This window comes from Physeter macrocephalus, chromosome 19 (assembly GCF_002837175.3).
Source record: "Physeter macrocephalus isolate SW-GA chromosome 19, ASM283717v5, whole genome shotgun sequence".
In the NCBI taxonomy this organism is placed as follows: Eukaryota; Metazoa; Chordata; class Mammalia; order Artiodactyla; family Physeteridae; genus Physeter; species Physeter macrocephalus.
In genome coordinates, this window is record NC_041232.1 from 66,672,590 (window position 1) to 66,695,113 (window position 22,524).

Below are 22,524 nucleotides of genomic sequence, written 5' to 3' on the forward strand. Positions count from 1 at the left end.
CCACCCTCTTCGTCTGTGAGGAGGATTAGCTGTACCTCTACTGGCATGACAGTGAGATCAGATCAGAGAATCAGACTAACATTTACCTCCCAACAGGAAAAAGCTAAACTGGGTTTTAGTCCAAGCAAATCATGACTGCTTATAATCCATTTAGAAAACATAGTTGTGACATTGTGTGCATTCACTTCCGTGAGCATCATATGAAAGAGGTCTGCTTTTGAAATTTTTAGTATAAAAATTTATATTAGAAGAAAAATCATTTTCTTCTGGTTTGATTTTAAAGCTATTGCCAAATACATTTTCTAGAATCCACCCTTGCATATCCCTCCCGTCTTTTAATTGTAAAACATATTACACATGCATAAAAGTGTATGCAGCATATGTCAGTTTGAAGAATAAAAATAAAATGATCATTTGTGTACCTATCACAAATTTATGAAATAGAACATTTCAGACTGGTATTATATGCCATTTCCTTGATGAAATCATGTTTATTATTTTACTGGATTTTTTTTTCATGTTCATATTAGCTGAGTAATCCATTTGGTTCTGAATAATCAGTGGCCATGTAGCAAGAACAAAAATTATTTTTATGAATAATTACTAATTCCATCATAGTTCAATTAAAGTCGATTTAGTCAACAAAAGTCATGACCTAGAATCTTAAATTCACTGCCCCCCGGGCTTTTTCATCTATATTATTATGGAGCCTGGAGGGAGAATTTTCATTTGCTCTTCAATTTTTGCCTTGTGTTTTAGCATTAGCTTTTATAATTTCTTTGTTTCTTGTATAATTTCCATCCACTTTGCAACACCAGAGTTTAAAATAACTCTTTACTCTAAAAAAAATATGTTCTTATGAAAAAAATTTAGAAAACACAGAAAAATCCAAAGATGGAAATAAAAACTACCCACAATTTTATCATACAAATGTAACCTTGGCAATAGTATCTCTGTCCTCTCCATTTTAAAACTTAAATACATTTTCTTGACGTTCTTCTAAAAAAAAAACACATTTTAATGGAGAAAAATAAGGGATACATCAAGATTAATCATCTTTCTTTAAATAACCAGAATCACCCTAATAGTGGGGGGGGGGGGAAACAAACAGAAACCAAAAATCAAACTAAAAATAACAAGAACCAAAAAGGTTACTTGGTATTTTAAATACTTTAAATAGCTGAGATGGATTTGTTTTGTTTTCATTCGTGTGTATATTTCAGTTATCTATTGCTGTATAACAAACCACTCCAAAACGTAGTGACTTAAATTTTTATCTCTTATAGTTCTGCAGTTTATCTCAGCTGTTCCTCTGCTGGTTTTACTTTGATTCACTCAGGCATATTTGACCGAGGTGGGAGTGTTAAGACGGCCTCGCTCACGTGTCTGTCAGTTGGTGTTGGTTTTGGCTGGGAAACTCAGTCATCCTCCATGTGCCTTCTCATCCTCCAGTTGGCTAGACCAACATGGTCGTTTCATAAAGACCCATGGCAGAAACTTGTATGGCCTCTTGAAGCCTTGTGTCCAGAACTCATCAGTATAATTCCCAACACAATCTGTTGGTCAAAGCAAGACATGGGGCCAGGCCAGATTTAAATCATAGGGAAGTGGACCCTCAACTCTGGACTGAAGGAGCTCAAACCATTTGTGATCATATTCAATCTGTCATAATGTTGTGAAACTTATGAACTATTTACTATGAAAGACCATTTCCATTAGCTTTTGGGGGGAACTTCCCTAATATTAGAATTTATTAGATTGGATAATTACAGAGAAATATCTTTGGAGTAATGGAACCAGATTTCTCTGCCAAAAGCTGACATTTCCATATGTATGATCAGGGTGACACATATGATCAGGTTCCAATGTCTATGGAGGAGCAAAGACAATAAACGTAACTGAAATGGACCAGGTTGAGATTGAAGTAATCTAGAATATATATGCTCTGTCTAAAAATAGCAGATGCTTCTTTCCTGGCACTGAGCCCAATGATGCCTGAACTATTAATATTTTAAGATAAAGACAAAATCCCATCATTTTTTGTATATCAATAAGCTGATTCTAAAATTTACATGGAAAGAAAAGAGAATCAGAATAGTGAATACAGTACTAAAGAAGGCAAATTTTCCTATAGCTAGAAGATAAAATTATATAGGTTTTATTTGATGTTTTCTATAATAATGTAGTATTATACAGTATATGTAGCTGAAACATTTGATGACTAGGCCTCCATTATAAAGATAGCTATTTATTAATGCACATTTTGTGAACCTGTCCATTTCAGGGATTTTATTTTATTTTTTTAAAATTTATTTTATTGAAGTATAGTTGATTTACACTGTGTTAATTTCTGCTACAGAGCAAAGTGATTCAGTTATACGTATATATACATTATTTTTCATATTTTTTCCATTATGGTTTATCACAGGATATTGAATATAGTTTTCTGTGCTATACAGCAGGACTTGTTGTTTATCCATTCTATATATAACAGTTTGCATCTGCTAATCCCAAACTCCCAATCCATCCCTCCCACTTGGCAACCAGAAATCTGTTCTCTATGTCTGTGAGTCTGTTTCTGTTTTCTAGATAAGTTCATATTTTAGATTCTACATATAAGTGATATCATATGATATTTGTCTTTATCTGTCTGACTTACTTCACTTAGTATGATAATCTCTAGGTCCATCCATGTTGCTGCAATGGCATTATTTCATTCTACTTTATGGCTGAGTAGTATTCTATTATATATATGTACCACATCTTTATCCATTCATCTGGCAATGGAAATTTAGGTTGTTTTCCATGCCTTGGCTATTGTGAATAGTGCTGTTGTAAACACAGGGGTGCATGTATCTTTTTGAATTATACTTTTGTCTGGATGTATGCCCAGGAGTGAGATTGCTGGATCATATGACAACTCTATTTTTAGTTTTTTGAGGAACCTCCTTATTGTTCTCCATAGTGGCTGCACCAATTTACATTCCCACCAACAATGCAGGAGGGTTCCCTTTTCTCCACATCAGGGATTTCATTTTTAAGCAACATTTTCCTTCAAAACATTTTCATTTGATTTGAAAAGTCACTTTCAGGAAGGATTATTAAACAAACTGGCAGCAATTTTGAAAAATTTTGAGACACTATCTACAATATTGGTTTAATAAAGATTAACACATTTTGAAAATTCTTTCAATGTTTTCATTGTGAAGAATATTTATTTTTGTTGTTGTTATCAAGGAGAAATAGATGTGACATCACAAAAGTGTGAATTTCTCTTTCTTCTCACAAAGAGTATTTTAGATGACAATTACTCTCCCAACTATTAACTGGAGAACTGGTATTCTTTTATTCATCTGTGATCAACCTGTGTGGACTTGGGTCCAACCAAGGAAGATTAACAGCAATGTTAAAACGTGTCCCAGGTCTCCTCCCACCTCTCTTCCTCTCTGATCACCCACGGCCCCCAGTAGGACCTAGTTAGATTTAATCTCCTTTGGCATTTCTTCAGCCACCCCAATCCTGGTTTTGAAGATTTCTTTGCCTCATTTTCTTTGCTGCAAGATTGCTTTGAGTTTGCAAAATGAAAGATTATATGCTAATTCCATTTAACTCATTAAGTTGAAAACAGCCTAAATTAAACCTTCATAACTTATTGTTATAAAAAACAAACTTTTTGTTATAAAAAAAAAACCTTTCATTTTGAAAACAACAGATTTTTAACACAATTCTAACATGTTTTTATAATCTTACTTCCCAAGCCACAGAAGCAATAAACAAAACAGAAGGAGGTGGAATAGATATTAGTGGCAGGCACACTGAAAATATCAAAAAGGTACTGATACTGTCTTGTTCTTTGATGACAATAAGTCAACAAGGCCTGTAGCCCACACGAGTGACTTGTAGTCTCAAGCTTTTTCCCTTTGCCTTATACCATGATGTCAACAACAGATAAGACTATTCTAATATCCTAATCCTAGAAACTAGGCATGGAAAAACTTCTAGGAGTCTATTTTATAAGTTTCATTGGCATCTTTCCATGTTTCTTTCCTTCCTCTTCATCACAGTGTCTTGTTAGGAAAAAAAAAAATGTTCCAGATACATCATTTTTCTTTGCAATATTTTTCATAAAAGATGTGACCCTGTGCTTTTTTCCACAGACCCAGGACTGCATAGGCAACTGTATTTTCTGCAAAGACCATCAAATGTAGTAGCCATTGAAGGAAAAGATGCTATCCTGGAGTGTTGTGTTTCTGGCTATCCTCCCCCAAGTTTTACCTGGCTACGAGGAGAGGAAGTCATCCAACTCAGGTATTATAAATTTATGACTTTTATGAAGTATATGTTATTATTTATCTTTCTCTAATTTGATGTAAGTACCTAGTAATACTACGGTTTTTGATAATGATTGAATATTCTTTCCACATTCCTTGGCATTAGACAGTATATAAGACACATACCCACTGGGATAAAGGAATGGGGAACGGAGTCAAAATCCATGAGATCAATTCTGAAAGGAAATTTAGAAAGTCATTGTTGCTCCTGAGGTGATCCTAACCACATAGACTTCAGCAAAGATACTTTGGAGGATCTCATCCTGAAGAAGTGGTCTAGAGAGTGCAATACTAATTAAGAAACCAACTTTCTGCATTCGAATGTATAGCATGCCATGATAGGGTCTGTGCAGTTTTTTTTTTTTTTTTAGCTCTGATTATATCTCTCACCATCCCAGCTATAACAAATATTCAAGATAAGACAGAAGAATTTGGCTGGCTTTAAATTACTGGACATTAATATTAAGGCATACTTAGAAAGTAAACTCTTAATAGAATGGAATACTGAGTCTGAAACATTTTGATGAGAATGGATTACATTTCACTTAAGAAATTAATTTCATTGATTTTGAGATTTGGTGTTCTAAATAGAACATTTACATTCTATGGTAAGGTAGGTTCATAGGCAATAAGTTTATCTTTAAGTTTCATCTACCTTAAGTATTTATTTATATAACAACAATACATTGTATGGTATCACAATACTTCTGAGAATACTGAAATATGCAGTAAATCCAGTTGGAGCTTCAGCATGTGAAGATGTGTTCTCTGAATATGGTCAGGCATGCACAGTGCACTATGAAATGTGACTTTGTACAAAGCTTACTAAATTGGATGTCAGGACATAGGACATGGACTTCCACTGTGGGTAATTACTTCTCTGGACCGGCGGTTCTCAAATCCAAAGTGAGCCAAATTATCTTTAAGTTTCTTTTCAGTACTAACATTAGTTCCAAGTTTAATATACTTCATTTCTTTGATCACAGCACACAGTATTCCAAAAGGAGTGGTTTACTTGAAGGGATTTTTGAACATAAATGCAGCGTTATCAAGCTCCCATGAAATAGAGTTTTTTCTCCAGTTTTATAAATTGAAGCTTTTGTGGAGTTCAGTTAAACCTTTGAATAACTTGCCTGATATAGATATATGTAAATCTCTCTAATGTCATATGTCTTCTGTCTTACAGGTCCAAAAAGTATTCTTTATTGGGTGGAAGCAACTTGCTTATCTCCAATGTGACAGATGATGACAGTGGAACTTACACCTGTGTTGTCACATATAAGAATGAGAATATTAGTGCCTCTGCAGAGCTCACAGTCTTGGGTAAGTTAACGGCTTGAGATGAGTTTACATTGTACCCTTCAAAATATATCACCGTGATGCTATAAATGCTTATCACCAAATTGCTTCCTATGTTTATTAATGTGAAATTGCAAAGCCCCAATCCTCCACACATATGCTTGCTCTACGTTGACTAGTTGCACAGAGGTTAAATGTAGTATTTGAATACTTGCTCATTGATTAAAATCCGGATAGATCACTCTTAGTCTAATTATTCCCATTACATAACTGAAACTTACCAAAAATTATTATCTAACAAAAGGGGTAAATAGCAAATGAGAGGTTCCAAAATATCTGGGGGAGATAAATGAAGAAATGAATGAGAGAAATTGTATAAAAAAATAGGTACTTGAGTAGAAAAGTTAAGTGTCATTTGAGATGACAGGGTTTCTGACATTAAACTCACATGTGTTGGTAAAATTGTTCGGTTAATATGGAAATGCTATAGATGTTATGTTGAAAGTGAACCATTAAAATCAAATACATCTGAAGAAAACCTGCATAGCAAGAATCTAATTTAAATAAATGTAAGTTCATTAAATTGAGATAGGTAGGGTCACTGTGTTATCACTGCAAATAAATAATTCTTATATGCGGTAGCTCCTCAGTCAAACAAAATGTTTTATTATTCACCAGGTTTCTTTCAGCCAGTTTCATTTGAATCATGTAGTTTAGAGAAAATGCCTTAACATTTGAATTTCAATTGATTTTTAATGTAACAACACCAAAAACTTGTTTCATCGGTCTTTGAATTTTTTCCTCTGGAATAAATCTTTTTACCATTTAAAGAGTCCACGTAAAATCGTAGGCTTCTTAAGAAGTTATTCAGTAGGAATGAAAAGGTGTGGTATACTGATTATACCTGCTAACCTATATCATAATATTATTATGATATCTATTTTGCTTTAAAGTTTGCATTTTGCTTTAAAGTTTATTCAGAAAGTGCTTTCATCTGCACACAGGGTAATAACATATACGATGAGTGAGGCAATGGAGTTGTTTGTTCTTTGATCAAACTGTAAATATTAAACTAAGAATAGGCAAAGGACTCTAATTATTTGGTTTTAGAGGTAACATTATTCTAACTAAAATATCAGCTAACTTTGAAAAGGCAACAATTTAATTTACTCTTATTTTATATGGAAGTTTTTTTGTGAAACAAAGAACTTTCACATTTGCAACATCAAAGTACAGTAACAGAACAGCTACCATAGAAATAACCTTGTAATGTGTATTACTGATTGATTGTAAGGCAAACGTGGTTATGGAATGAGCTAGAATTTGTGGTGATCAGAGCTAAACCTCTAACTGCAAACACCTGAGGTCTAATTTTATACCAAATTAATGCACATATTGAGACATGTAATACTTCATTGATATCTAAGTCAAATGTATATAAATACTGATTTCTGAGGATAAACTAGCCAAGAAATATGTGTATAGACATACATATATGCACATATTTTGACATTCATGGCATCTTCCTCTGTGCACGTATGTATGTTCTCCAGTCCACGTATGTATGTTCTCCAGTCCTTGATTGTTGAGCATTATCTTGTTTCAGAATTTTATTTTTTAAAAAAACGAACACTAATTTATCCTTATATATTTTTCTCATTTATTTGCTTATATCCTGAGGAAAATTATCAAAGAAAAGTTTATACTCTCACCAGCAGTGCAAAGTTTGCCCCTCACAAGGGTGCATTTTTGCATTTTTCTATTATTTGCCTATCTAACAATTTTATAAGATTGAGTCTCTTTATTCTAATTTGCATCCCTATAAAATTCAGATTATTTTTATAGTTTTACTGGATATTTGCATTTTATATTTTGTGACTTGCTATCAATCTTTTTTGATCTTCATAAATTTATTGAAATAGTCATCTTTATCTTGTTTATTTGCAGAAACTCTTTATATAGGAGAACAGTAATAATGCTCTATATGCTCTTTGTGTGTGTATTTTGTTGTTGTTTTGGGTTTGTTTGGCTTGGTTTTAAGTTTTATATAGGGTACCACGTCTTTCTCTTTATGGCTGCTGGATTTGTTGCCTTTAGACTTCCATTTTTATTCTAAATGAACCATTCTATTTCTAAAAATCTAGCTATAGATTACATGTTGAATATGTAAATTAGAAGCATTATTAAATTTTTAATATAGATAGAGCTGTGTTTGTATCTTGGTTTTCCCCCTTCCTTCCTTCCTTTCTTTCTTGAATCCCCTTGGTAACTGCGTATACATTTTAAGGATTTCCCACAGACTTAATATGACTTATAACTATTGTAGAAGGCATGGTTTAATTTAGGATGTGGTTGTAACACTGTTTTAACTATTCTGCCCAGGCTTTAAAATAAGTGTTGATATAGCAAAATCTTTGATATAGTCTTTGACTATCCTGATATAAGCTTAAGTTCATCCTGCAGGACTGAGTTCATATGGAAAATAGAATTTATTACTTTTTTTAAGGAAAAAATACCTTCATTATCAGTGTTACTTAAATTTGGTTTTCATCATTTTTAAGAATTTAAGTGTAATTTAAATTCTTCATAAGATAAAATTCCACAAGAAATCCAAGCTTGTGCTTTAATCATGGATTTTATCAGACTCTTGTTTTGCCTTTTAACTCATGGTTCTTTCTTGCACTTAGATTGCCTTTGAGTGTGAACCGGCATGAACTAACAGACTATTCAAGTAGGATATAATTTTATATACAACAAGATAAAGAGAAATTCTGTGGTCTTCCTCAAGAGTTTCAGAGTTAATGTCCGTTAAATATCATTTAAAGCATTTACATTCTAAAATGAAAATTGGAAGTTCCATAATATGTAAACCTACTGAAGAAATCTATATTAGATGAGATTAAGGACAACCTTGTCTGAAATAAATAAAATATAAATAAATGTATGGTTAATAATAACCATTTATATAATGTTTCTGACCTATAAGAATAACCATCAATACAGTATTGGTAGACCTCTTTTGAGTACATGCATTGCACTGGGTTCCAGAAAGGCTACACAAATGTTTGAAGTCTGGCTTTATGCCCTTGCAATATAGTTACAAATTCATAGTCAGGTACCTTCATGACTTCTGAGTAAGATTTTTTTCCATATTGCATGTAAACATGGGATCTGTGAAGCTGTGAAGAGTTGATAGTCTCTGCTTTCATAAAAGATAGAGCCTAAACCAATGGTGACAGGAGAAACGTGGAGATGAGGATGCAGAGGGAGGCTCTTTGAATACCGTTGCCAGCTTATATTGTGTTTAAATCACCAAAGCCATGATTATTATTTTAAACTCTAGTTTTTAACAAGGATCTAAAGAATGGTATTCTGTCAATTCTTATTTTCAAAATGTCCGGATTTCTGGCTCAAGAGCTATAATCACCATTTCTGAACATAAATACATACTTTTCTCCATCTACCCGTTACCCTCATGCACATCTCCTTGCACACATCAAGACAACACTTAATAAACATTCATGAGATTTACCACTGCCTTAGGTCTCAATTGATTCATTGTCCAAAGCAATGCAGAAATGCATATGTTAAAAAGGTTTTTGATCTTTAACCAATAAAGTGCTTGACCTTGGACAAAGCCTGTGCACCCTTGTCCATATGCACTCAGAAGGAGATGGGTGGAAAGTTCACTGTTCAGTAAAAGCCATTAGGTCTAACATCAATGAGAAAATGAAAGTATTTTTGAATTTTCCAGAAAATATTCTGGAAATCCTTTTAAAGCAGTCTGTAGCAATACAAACAATATGCTATTAAAAGTTGACCTTTGTGTGTAGGTTTTCTCAGTTATTTGCCTTATCAACTTTCTAGAGAAATGTTGGCTAGAAGTGTCACAAACTGGCTTTGTAGAACACAGTTAATTCTACTGGGTTGGTCTTTTACACATAATTGAAAACTTGAATTGAAACCTAAGAGTTCATATCTTCCACCTGACAGGCGGCACGTGTTACTTCATCTGGTGTTTGAGTTTATGCTTCTCCCAAGTAAACACCTTTGAAAAGAAGTCCTTTGAGACAGGTATTACCCCTGCCTGAAACAACTCCTTAAGGGGCTGGGATCCATGTGTCACCCTTTAGGGATGTGTTCAGAATAGCTTTCTCTACTGACCTGAGCATATTCGCCCTACACAGATATGTTCTTTAAGCCTAATGGTTGTGGATTCAGAATATTAAATTGTATTTCAAAATATATAATATATATATACATATATATATACATATATACATATGTATATGTACATGCATACACATAATATACACATATATACACATATTCTCTATTTCTAAGAAAATTTCTCTTCAAAACCTAGTCCCATATTATCTCAAAAGCTTATGGTTATCTCAACCATTAAATAATGTATTGATTTTGCAAATAACTAGATCATAGACAAAGCTATTCGGAAAGTTTTAGAAAAACCATCTTAAACATGAGTTGAGAGCAGATTAAGATACATGGGGGAAGTTAAAGACCCCTGTTTAAAAAATGTAATTCTGTAATGTCATGGGATAGAAAAGTCCACATTAGTAGCTCACTTTCTTCTGAAAATGCTATTGGACAATAAAAGAGATGGCTGGGTATATATGATGAGCCAACCAATTACAGTTTCTAGTCCCAGGTAGACAACTGAGCCACAGTATTAGTAGTAAAGTAACACCCAACTGTTGGGTGTCTCCTATATACTCTTTCAAGTACTCTTTGGGCATAGAGAGACATATGACACAGATCCAGGCCTCAAAGACTAGTTAGGTAAACAGACAAGAATTAGGAAGAACTTCTTGACTTCTTTAGTCAAGAAGTTCTTTGACTAAAAAAGTCAAAGAACAGTTGGGAGAGAGGGAGGTGTGGGACCCTGAATAAAGAGTTCAACAAAGATGAAAGAATGGGAGTTGGGGCTATAGGACACTGGGAGGAGAGGTGGAAGGAGAGCCTTCTGGGCAGGGGGAAGGAAGTGGGCAAAGATTTAGAGATAAGCAAGGGATGGAGAAGGGGGAGTGATTATGGGTACAAAGGGAATCTGATGGTGGAGTGGAAAAGTGGTATAGATCCTGACTATTCTGCTAATGTGGTTAGATTTTTATCTTAAGGGTAATGGAAAGATATGGAAAGATTTTTGAGTTGTGGCTTATCAACTTTTCATCTTGTTTAGTTATCTAACTCTCTAATCCTCAATTACTTCATCATAGGATTTGATGACTACTTGGGTATGAGAATTGGGAGAGAAGGGTTCCAGAATAGCAAGGCACAGATTTGGGTGCTCCAGGAAATAAAGAAATGTAAGATGCTGGTCCAGCCCTCAGAAGCCTAGAGCTTAGTTGCAAAGATCAAGCAAAAACAAACCAAAACAAAATGCCACAAATATTGAAACATCCCATGTGTTCTCTTCATAACCAGTTTTCCTCATCTATAAAATGTCCATAGCAACAGCTGGTCCCTGCATAATTCTCACAAATTGTGGAGGAATCATATAATGATGTCCTAACAATACACAGAGATAGTTTTTTTAGAAATTTAGAAATCTCTAAATTTAAATCTAAATTTAGATTTAGAAATATCTAGAAACATAGACAAAAAATTAGATTTGTGGCACAAGGATGATATCCAACTTCATGAAGCATTTTATATTTTTTTTACTTTCCTCTGTGCCTCTCTGGCCTGCTAGTCATTCTTTCTTCCCAGCTAGATTGTCAGAAACTTAAAAACCGATGATGTGTCTTTTTTGTCTTGGTCACTCAAATTCTTGGTTTGTTCTCAGGCTCATCTGAGTTTTAAATATATGAAATACAATTGAATGTGCATTGTACATAAATTATCTGACTTCCTATCAAAATATTTCATAAGCTCTCCATTGAGACTCTTGTTTTTTTCCTACACCACTGTTATGCACTGAATTGTTTCCCCCAAATTTATATGTTGAAGTTTTAATCCCCACTGTGACTGTATTTGGAGAGAGGACCTTTCAGTAGGTAATTAAGGTAAATGAGGTCATAAGGGTGGGGCCCTTATCCAATAGAAATGATGTCTTTATAAGAAGAGGAAGAGGCGATGGGATGTGTTCAGGGTGGTATGGCAGTAGACCACCCTGTCCCTTCCAAACTCTGGAACTTTCGCACACTGCCTCCCTCCCGCCACCTGTTAGATGCTTCCTGGCACCTGGTGTTTATTGAGTGCCCTCTGTGCCTGGTTCATTGCTGATTTCTGTGAGGCTTTATGAAAGGAGAATGAGAGTGGGTCCGGCCACAGCTGTAGTCTTCTGACCCTGGTCTCCAGTCTCAGCAGCCCTGGGTTTGAAGTGATTACAGGCTGTCTGTGCCCTGGTCATTGGTAATGTGGGCAGTGGAAAAGTTGCAAGGGTTGCAGGTTTCAGGGGATCCATACTGGTCCCTTTCCAAATAAGACAGCCTTCAGTGACTGTGTCAGTGACCAAGTATGAGACAGTGGAGGGAGTCAGCCTGTCGTGCATTCACTGCCTAAGACCTGAATCTGCCCCTCGCCATGACCCCAACACACCCCCTGTGGATGAGCATAAGGGTTTCCTGACAGGTGGGCTGATCACATGTTGGAAAAAAATTTTAAAAATAAAAAGAAGAGGAAGCAATGTCAGATCACTCTCTCAGTGCACACACACAGAAGAGACCATGAGAGGACACAGAGAAAAGCCATCATCTGTAAGCTACAGAAACAGGTCTCACCAGCAGCCAACCCTGCTGGCACCTTGATCTTAGACTTCCAGCCCCCAGAACTAAGAAAAAATAACTTTCTGTTGTCTAAGCCACACAGTCTGTGGTATTTTGTAATGTAAACCACAGACTAATACAACTACAAAAAGGGTGGTTGTTCTATGCATTAACCTGTTAATCTTGATCAGTTTTACAGAGACATGAGCTACAGTGGAGAAGTATATTACTAACATTTCTTACATATTGTTAATATGGACAATCTTCAATTTCCTGGAGTGTTAAAAAGAAAACAAATAAAAACAAAACTCCGTCTTACAATAGCAATTAATCAAAACCCATTTCTTCATTTATACAATTGATTATATGTAGTTCTACTATCCTTATAAATTTTGTGTTTGCTTGTCTTATTTTTTCTTCAATATCATCATCTTTTTATTTAGTAATTTTGAAGTATAAGGTACCACTTTAGATCCTATCATATTAAATTATCTGACCAAATTTTAATAATATATATATATTATTAACTATGAAAAAACTATGTTTTCTAAATCAACTCTTAGGTATGCTCTATAAATTCACTTTACTACAACAAGCATGTAAATGTTGACACATACCATCAACTCTTAGATCTGTCTAGTAAGGTAAGGAAAGGAAAGGAAGGAAGGAAACATAATTAAAAATTGATATGGCTTTATTTTTTACATATGCTTTAGTTTTATAATTTTTTGTGAAACATATGTATCATTTGCTGCTACTTTCCCAGCATGGATAGTTGGCCAAGCAGAAAATTAACCCATCCATTTGTTTGGAGAGTAAGTGGCACATTCACCTGCCATTAAGGTGTTCAATCACCTCCTTTATAAACTCGCTGGTGGATCTCCCATGTTGGGTTTTAGGCTTATGTTCTTAGCCATGATGGAAAATAGTTATCCTAAAATATATGAATTAATATAATATTTATTCTTTTATTACAATGTATAACTGTTTGAATGGAGTTCTTATGAATTTACTGCTTCTGCCTAAGTAGCAGTCCTTAAATTTCATGTCTACCTATAATTGGCCTTTATTAGCAGTGATACCCCCCTCACCCATATGCATTTAATGATCATAGTCTTAAAAGCTGTGCCTTAGGTAAGTTTATATTGATTATCCTTCACAGGTAATTGCCAAATGGATCATATTGAAGTTAGTTAAGAGTTTTTCCATGTAGGGATATGATCCCAAATGTAGGATACAAGCGCATAAAGTAAGGCAGAATTAAAATTTTAAAATTTATATATTAGCTGTTTCTTCCCATCACTGTGTTGATTACTTATCATAATTACTTTCCTCACCTGAGATCACCACTGTCATGAGAGTATGCAAAAGTTCTATCCAAAATGATGTTTAGAAGATTCTGTGGAATGCATATAGGTATTAGAAGAAGAAAAGTGGTAAACTCAGGCTGTTAGTAATAAAATTATTTGATTACGACTGCAGTTATACCCGGCTATGGAAATACTAGTTGGATTAGTGGTAGGATTTATTTATTTATTATACAGATATTTATGTGCAGGCCTACTATGTGGATCTCTATTCTCCTTCCCTCTTCCTTTGGAGAAAACAATTTGAACAGTGTTTTGCATTTATCCTTGAGATGATTATGATCTAATTTTTTTCTTTCTCAGACAGATAAGGAAGGAAGTAGAGGCCCCAGAGGGAAAGGCAAAGCCTATGTACTAATTCAGAGCATTAAAAAAGGCAATCTAAGACTATGATTTTAATTAACCCTAACAATCTCAGCAAGGTGAACTGACCATCTGTGGTTTAGAAGGGGAACTGCTGACAGTGGTAGAAAGCTGCCCAAAAGGGCGTTTCATGCCAAAATTTTCCTGAAGTACCAGGAGTACACGTTATCCCAGAAGGAGTTTAACTCTGTGATGGGACTCGAACTAAATTAAACAGGAGTGTTTTAATTAAAGTTAGCAAGAGTTAGCATCAATTGTGCTTGCCAATTTTTAAACACTAGGGAGGAAAGATGATATTTCCTTATATACTTTCCAATTTTTTTCTGACTTAATATTTGATATGTCTAGGTATACTCATTTCAGTAATTTCCATAGTTAGGTGTGGATTCATCTTTAGTATAATCTGGTATATCTGAGCAGGAAACCTCCAGAGTATACCTAATATTCATGCACCTGAAATTCACACTATAAGACCAACGGTCCCACTACCACTTTGTGGCAGTGTACCTAAGGGCAAAAAGCACCAACTTGAGAACACAAGTCTTAAAATGGTGGACTCTATTAAAGCATTTGGAGTTTCTGTCTATACATTGGTTGATTCATTTGTTCATTTGCTCAACAAATGTGTATTTAAAATACAGTAATTCTCTCACCTAATGCTTTAAAAAACAGCTTTATTGAATATCGTACATTAAAATACACATACTATACAATTTTGCATTTAAAGTGTACAATTTAATGGTTTCAGTGTAATACAGATGTGTGTGACCCATCTGACCACAGCCAATTTTAGAACACTTTCGTTACCTCATACTGTTTTCCTATCATTCCCCTGTCCTCTTGTTCTCTCTTTCTCCCTGCCTTACCCACAGCCCTAGGCAACCAGCAATCCACTGCCTCTGTAGATTTCCCTATTCTGGACATTTCATATGAACAAAATCATAGAATATGTTGTATTTTGTGACTGGTTTCTTTAACTTAGCATAATATTTTCAAGGTTCATCCTTGTGGTATACATCGGTACTCCATTCCTTCTATGGTCAAGTAATATTCCATTTGTATAGATATATCATGTTTTATTCATCCACTCATTAGTTGATGGACATTATCTCCACTTTTTGCCTATTATGAATAGTTCCATATAAACATTTGTGTACAAGTTTTTGTGTGAACCTATTTTTTTTAACATCTTTATTGTAGTGTAATTGCTTTACAATGTTGTGTTAGTTTCTGTATAACAAAGTGAATCACCTATACGTATACATATATCCCCATATCCCCTCCATCTTGGCGTCTCCCTCCCACCCTCCCTATCCCACCCCTCTAGGTGGTCACAAAGCACCAATCTGATCTCCCTGTGCTATGCAGCTGCTTCCCACTAGCTATCTATTTTACAAAAGAGTCATGTACCACAATGACTTTACCACATTACAGCACTATTTACAATAGCCAGGACATGGAAGCAACCTAAGTGTCCATTGACAGATGAATGGAAAAAGAAGACGTGGCACATATATACAATGGAATATTACTCAGCCATAAAAAGAAACGAAACTGAGTTATTTGTAGTGAGGTGGATGGACCTAGAGTCTGTCATACAGAGTGAAATAAGTCAGAAAGAGAAAAACAAATACCGTATGCTAACACATATATGCGGAATCTAAAAAAAATGGTTCTGAAGAACCTAGGGGCAGGACAGGAATAAAGATGCAGATGTAGAGAATGGACTTGAGGACATGGGGAGGGGGAAGGGTAAGCTGGGACGAAGTGAGAGAGTGGCATTGACATGTACCTATGTTTTTAATTCTCTTGGGTATATGCCTAGAAGCGGAATTGCTGAGTTGTATGGTAACTCCATGTTTAATCATTTGAGTAACTACCGGGCTGTTTTCCAAAGTTACTATACTATTTTACATTCCCTCCAGCTATGTATGAGTGTTTCTATTTCTCTACATCCTCACCAACACTTGTTAATAGCTGACTTTTTTATTCTAGCCAGCCTAGTAAGTATGAGGTGGGTTCTCATTGTAGGTTTGATTTCAATTTCCCTGATGAGTAATGATGTTGAGTATTTTTTCATGGGATTGTTGGCCATTTGTATATATTTTCTGAAGAAATGTCTATTCAGATCCTTTGCCAATTTTTAATTGGGTTATTGGTCTTTTTGTTATTGAGTTGTAGTGGCTTTTTATGGGCATATGTGTGTGGAGTGAAGTCTACCACCTTGATAGGAACAGGCTAAATGGAACGCCACAGAGGAACTTCTAGGGGCAATATGAGGTCATCACCTACCTTGGTGGAAATGTTTGAGTTCACAAAGACTGTCTTTTCTTGCCTTGCTTTTCTTTTTAACTGACACTCTGTCATGCATGTGCACTGCTCTTGGATCATTAGATCTGACACAACCTGCACCCATGTGACAGCCTCCATCCTTCCCTGTGTTTCTATAACTTCTTGTTAATTTCATTATTAACACTTAATGCATTGGTCAGGCAGCTTCCATAGAATTTCGTAATGTGAGTTGTAATTGCGTATAACTCAAATTGGTTCCTCAAGGGGAGGGGTTGTATCTTAGTCATTTTCATGTCCCCAGTATCTTACATTCTAGTTGGCATGGACTAAGCATTAAGAAATATGTAAGAAATGCATAGTTTTCTCTCTCAGAATTGAATTTGGATTTTCATCCTAAATGTTGAATATGTGGAAGAAAAAAAAGTTTCTCATTCATTTAGTCCTTCTTGTGACAAAAGAAAACCCACAAAAACAACAACAACAAGATTGTGCACAACCCTCAGATTCCAAGTCTTCTTTCTCATTTTATCTATATTCCTGTGGTTCCGAAAAGCTATTCCAATGCATGAAGTTTTAAGTGCACTATAATTAAGACATGACAAAGTGTTCTAAATTGCAATTGAAATATTTTGGTAGTTACTCCTTGTGAAACACATTTGGGTTACAAGTTCAGTAGGAACAAAATGGACAAAGTTAAAGATGAAGCAACTGTGTCATCAAATGAGGCATCTCGTAAAGAGGAAGGCTAAACATTCTTGTTCAGCAGCATCCCCCCAACTGTCTTTTTATTATTAAGTATTCTAACAAAAATGAAAAACACAAAACAAGAAGTCCTCTGTGTTCCCTCAATTTAGGAGATGTTACATCAACCAAAGTTAAACAAATACACACTGCAGGTTTTCTCAGAATCTCTAACAGGCTAATGTTTGGGAAATGGTATGTGCAATTAGCAAAGACGATAGAGTTAAAAGTCATTTTTTCCCTATGTTTGGAGGATGAAAGTGCTTTAGGTGAAGAACATCCTATTATCAGCAGTAAAGCTACACCAATTTAACTTATATGTAATTTCAACTTACTGTGTACATTTCCGTGGAAACTGCCTACCCAATTAAAAGGGGATTTTCACCATGGTTAATGGGTGTGGTCATTTTTTTATTCTTGAAGTTCAGACCCATTACACATTTTGTAGGAAACAACATGATGCCTTTTTAATCACAGCCCAGTGCTTCCCTTCTGCTAAGAAAAATAAGTGTGATATTTGTGAGTTTGCATCTATTTCTTCTTTAGAGGGCCAGCAAAGAAAATAATTAACCCCAGTGATTAAATTATACAATTCAGTTTTCCCTTGGTGTGTTCTTAGTGACATTCAAAAAAATAGTTAGTGAATCCAACTGCTGAATTCTTGGTCATAACACTTTACCACCAATTTCCAGTGTATGAGAATAAAAGAAATTTCAAGTGATTTGGGGGATTGTGTGTGTGTGTGTGTGTGTGTGTGTGTGTGTGTGTGTGTGTGTGTGTGTGTGAGATTCTTAAAGGATGTTTAGCCAGATAGAAGTAAGGATTGTGTATGTAATATTGTGTTTTCCTTTAGAATGATAATTTAGGCTGTAAAATACCTTGGGAATTAAGACTCCCCAGGGTCACTGTGTAGATATATGCAGGAAGGGAGAAAGAGAGGAGGGTCATTTTCCTTCTTTGATTTTTAAAACAATAATAAAATCATAAGAAATGGCCTCAGAAGAAGATATCAGTGAGTGAGTTTTTCTCTTCCCCACCTCTTGACTTCCTTCCATGTAAACAGCAGAGCAAATTTGTTCTCATTTCCACTGTAAACTGCTTGGTGTTCTTCTTTTTGGCTGAATGTTTTAAGGGACATTTCATGCTTATCAGCATCTCCCCTAAAATCAGGAGCATCTGTATGGTTGTGAATATAATCTTTCATTTTAGCCTTACCTTCTCCTTCCACCATCTTGCTCTTCTCTCTACTCCTCCAGTCTACTCCAGTTTATATTGTACTGAGGGTGTTACTGGGCGAGCAGCCAAGAACACATCATTTGATCTGTGCATGGTCTGTGTGATGGACCAATGACACCTCATCTGCAGAACTGGTATGAAGTTTAGACTAAGTGAAATGACACATGTTCAGTGCAGCTCCAGGGCAGTGCCTGGAATGGAACAGATATTTGATAAGTGGCATCGTTATCATTATTAACAGCAGGTACCTGCCCATTAACATGCATTCTGCTCGATTACTCAAACTCAGAATAGGGAGTCTCATTTCGATCTTATAAGTTGGACAGGTCTTACCATTTCCTGACATTTCAAGGAAAATCCAGGAGAAAGAAACTGTGCTAAAGAAGCCTTCTAGAGGTGACTCTAAGAATAGTAGAACTTAGGGCAGTAAAATTTATCTTAAAATACAGGATCACTGAACCAAAGTTTAGAAGTAGGGATTCATGAGAGGAGATGAACGAGTTATGCTGCTTTGGGTGGGCTCTATAATCTAGTGATTTGGACATGAACCAGGGTCTAGTACATATGAAGCATTAAATAAATATTAGCTATTATTATTTTAAATAATAATTTGAGCTAAAAGTATTATAGGCTTTCTTGAGGGAGTTTAAGAAGTGTACTACCATTATTTACAATTTACCAAAGACTATGAAAATGTCAGCATTGTAAATTGTTAATAAAATCCCCTAGAAAGTAAATATTCACAATAAATCAGCTTTGGATAATAAGGAATATTTATCATTCACATATATAATACATATGAAAACTTTCAAAATAAGTAAATAGAGTTTGGTTTAATGAATATATTCTCAGTGTTGCAATACATTAAACCCAGTCATGAGCTTTGGGCCCTCTTTTCTTTATACCTTATTTACATTATATTATTTACATTAAATCTGTACTAGTTCAACCTCCAGGGTGTATTTCAAATCTACCCACTTTTCTCCATCCTGCCTTCCCTCACCTTAAATAAATCCAACTACTCTCACCTGTTATCTGGACCAGACCTATAACCTCCTAAGTCTCTTTCAGTCTTGCCTTACTGTAACCCATTCTCTCTCAGAATGATTTCAACAGTTTAATCAGAACACAGAATGTCCCTTCTTAGAAATTAAAACACTCAAGGTCCTTGCATTTTGTTTTAGACTAAACTAAAAACTCCTTACCACATCTTACCAACTGCTGTGGGATTTAGCTTGTGTCAACTTTGCTAACTTCATCACATCCTACCTCAATTCATTGGGCTCCAATACTAGCCTCCTGCCTGTTCCTTGAACAAACCAATTTCCATTCGCAAAACATTTTGGGGCGGCTTCCCATGTCTGGAATTATCTTCCCTCAGCTCTTAATGTGGCTAACTCCTCACCCAGATCATATCACAAATGCCACCCTCTTTTGGAGTTTATCCTTGTCCATTCTGACTAAATCAGCCTCTCTCAGTTACTCTGTTCCACCATCCTGTTATTTTTTTCCTTTGTAGTACTTATTACAATCTGTTATTATCTATGTCCTCATTCACTGTTCCTATCTTCACCAGAGTAGAATCCTTATCTGTTTTGTTCACTATTATATCCACAGAAACTAATCAATCAATCAGTTAACCTTTTGAATTAATGATATGTTGCCATCACCATCGGCATTGATGTTCTCACAACTCACATTTATTGGGCACACATTATGTGCCAGACATTGTGCAAAGTGCTGTGTTTTCTCATTTAATAGGATAAAAATCTATATATTCTTATTTCCATCTTTAATCTCCACTTTAATTGAGTCTCATCATCATCAGCATTGTCATCACTGTCACCGTCATCATCATCATTTTAGGAAGCAGAATTAGAGTTGGTGTTGTTTGCCTTTCTCAGACAGTGGTCAGAGAAAGGAAGAGGGCCCTTAGATGTAGGAAAGTCCATCAAGACAACCCAAATGAGCTGGTCAGACAGGTGGATCATCAAGCGGGGGCTTGTGGTAAACAAAAAACAGACCGAAATCTTAGAAGCTGTGTAATTCTCAAAGTGAGGTCTCCAGGCCAGCAGCATGGGCATCACTTGTGAGCCTGTTAGAAATGCAGAATTGTTGTTCATGCCCTTGCCTGCTGAATCAGAATCTCTAGAGATGGGGCCAAGAAACTATCTCAATAAGGCTTCCAAGTGATTCATAACCACTGCTTTAAGAAAAGGAAGCCCTATCTGGCAGGTGGCAAAAGAAATGGGATATTAACAAGAGTAAGGCAAGGCATTCACATTCAAAAACCAGAACAAACAAAAGTAGCATTGACAGGCCATGTGCAAAGACACAGACCTGTTATCAAAGTTGGAGTATAACGGAGGGACTTGGACATAAGGAAGAACAGTCAAGGTAGAGAACAGGGTGGGATACGGTAGGATTAGACAGTATCCACATGGACTTAATCTTCTCACTTGTAGTACTTGCTCAAGTTCTTGAAATTCCCCTCTGATACACAGGATTAGCATCAGAGCATGAGGTTGGACTAAGCCAAAAATAGAGAGAAAAAAACAAAAGCCTATCTACTGGAAGAGTATGGGTCTGGGGAGGAAGATGGGCCATGATGACTGCACTGAAACAGATCTGTAAGTTTGCAGATGACTCTGAAACTGTTCCAACTTGTGAGATGGATGTTTCCTGTAAGAACACTTTGTAATGCTGTGTGAATAGACAGAAATAATAGAGGATAAATTTCAGCTATGGCAAGTGTAAGGTAATGTATCTTGGGGAAATGTAATCCAAACTATGCTGGTGAAGTGAATTACTCTCTCTTCTATTACTTTTGTCTGGAAAAACAATAAAAAATATCTGAATCTATGTCAACTATTCCTTGAAGATAGTCCAGTGTAGAGTGGCAGTTCAAAAGGTCAACCAAATGCCAAAGATAACCATGATAAAATTGAAGAAAACAGGATTATATAATTTTGTTAAATCTTTGAACAAAGCTAATAATGTTTCTATACGTGGAGTAGAGTCCATGGTTTTATTCAGTACATTCCATTAAAGCCATAAAACAGAAAAGCCTGAAAAGTTAACAGAAATGATCAAAGGAAAACAACAGTAAGACCAGATGAGAAATTTTCAGTTCAGAAAAATGATGGGTGAGAAGGGACACAGTCAAATTCATGTCCATGAAGGATATTAGTAAGTGGAGCATGGTCATGTTCAACAAATTCAACAATACTATATGTAGGAGAATGCTCTTGAAGCTTGAAGGTAATTTTAGGACAAAAAAAATAAATAAATAAAAAGTATGAGACTTCTTTTCATACCTGGTGGTAAATTTATTGATGTTCTTCCCCACAAGTGAGTTCATAAATTAAAAAGATAATAAGGAATATAAATAATTGGAAGATGAGATTTAAAATGGTTTGTAAAAGGAACACTCTAGATCATTCTGGATATTTCCTTAACATTTAAAAAAGACATTATTTGGAGATGTATTCAAATTCATGCTTTCTCATGAAAAACAGAGTCCAGGAATTGATGACTGATGCAGTGTAATGGTTTTAAAATATTCTTTAATATATATGTATGTATACATGCACAAATACACACTCCTATTCACACAAGTATGCATATACATATATAAGTTTATATTTGCTCTTCTTTAAAATAAAATTTTATGAAAGAAACGTGTTCATTAACTATAAGTACTTTTAAAAATACAGACTAGTATACCAATAGTAAACAGTAGTACAGATACTATACAAATAGTACAAATAGTATACAAATAGCATACTAGTATACTATTAACATTTTACTATACGATTTTCTCTATATGGTTACAATTTGTACTTTCTTCTGAGTTTTAAAAGTATTTACTGCCTCTAAAATTTTGTCACTATGTAGATTGTTGATTTAAGATAGGCAGTTTTAAACATAATAACATGAAAATACTAATATTCTGTGAAATTCAGTTTACAAGAAAACAGGATTTTTGCTGTATATTTCAAAATGAGGTAGACTGGTTTTAGTATTCAAGTTTATTACACTCATGAAGTTAAGTAGTTTTATAATTTACATTATTTCTGTAAATACATTTTATTTCTAACGTCTTTTGTTTTATGTTTTAATACTATTTTGTTTAGTATGTAAAGACTGTCTTAAGTATGTCTT

General features: G+C 35.0%; 1 protein-coding gene across 1 annotated transcript in view; it reads left to right on the forward strand.

Annotated features, from left to right (window-relative positions):
- The window catches only part of DCC (DCC netrin 1 receptor), a 948,035-nt gene that overhangs the window by 251,297 nt on the left and 674,214 nt on the right, over positions 1-22,524 (forward strand). The window contains exons 7-8 of the mRNA XM_028479946.1: positions 4,158-4,308; positions 5,518-5,654. Coding sequence (XP_028335747.1) covers positions 4,158-4,308; positions 5,518-5,654 — 288 coding nt within the window. The remainder of the gene's footprint in view (positions 1-4,157; positions 4,309-5,517; positions 5,655-22,524) is intronic.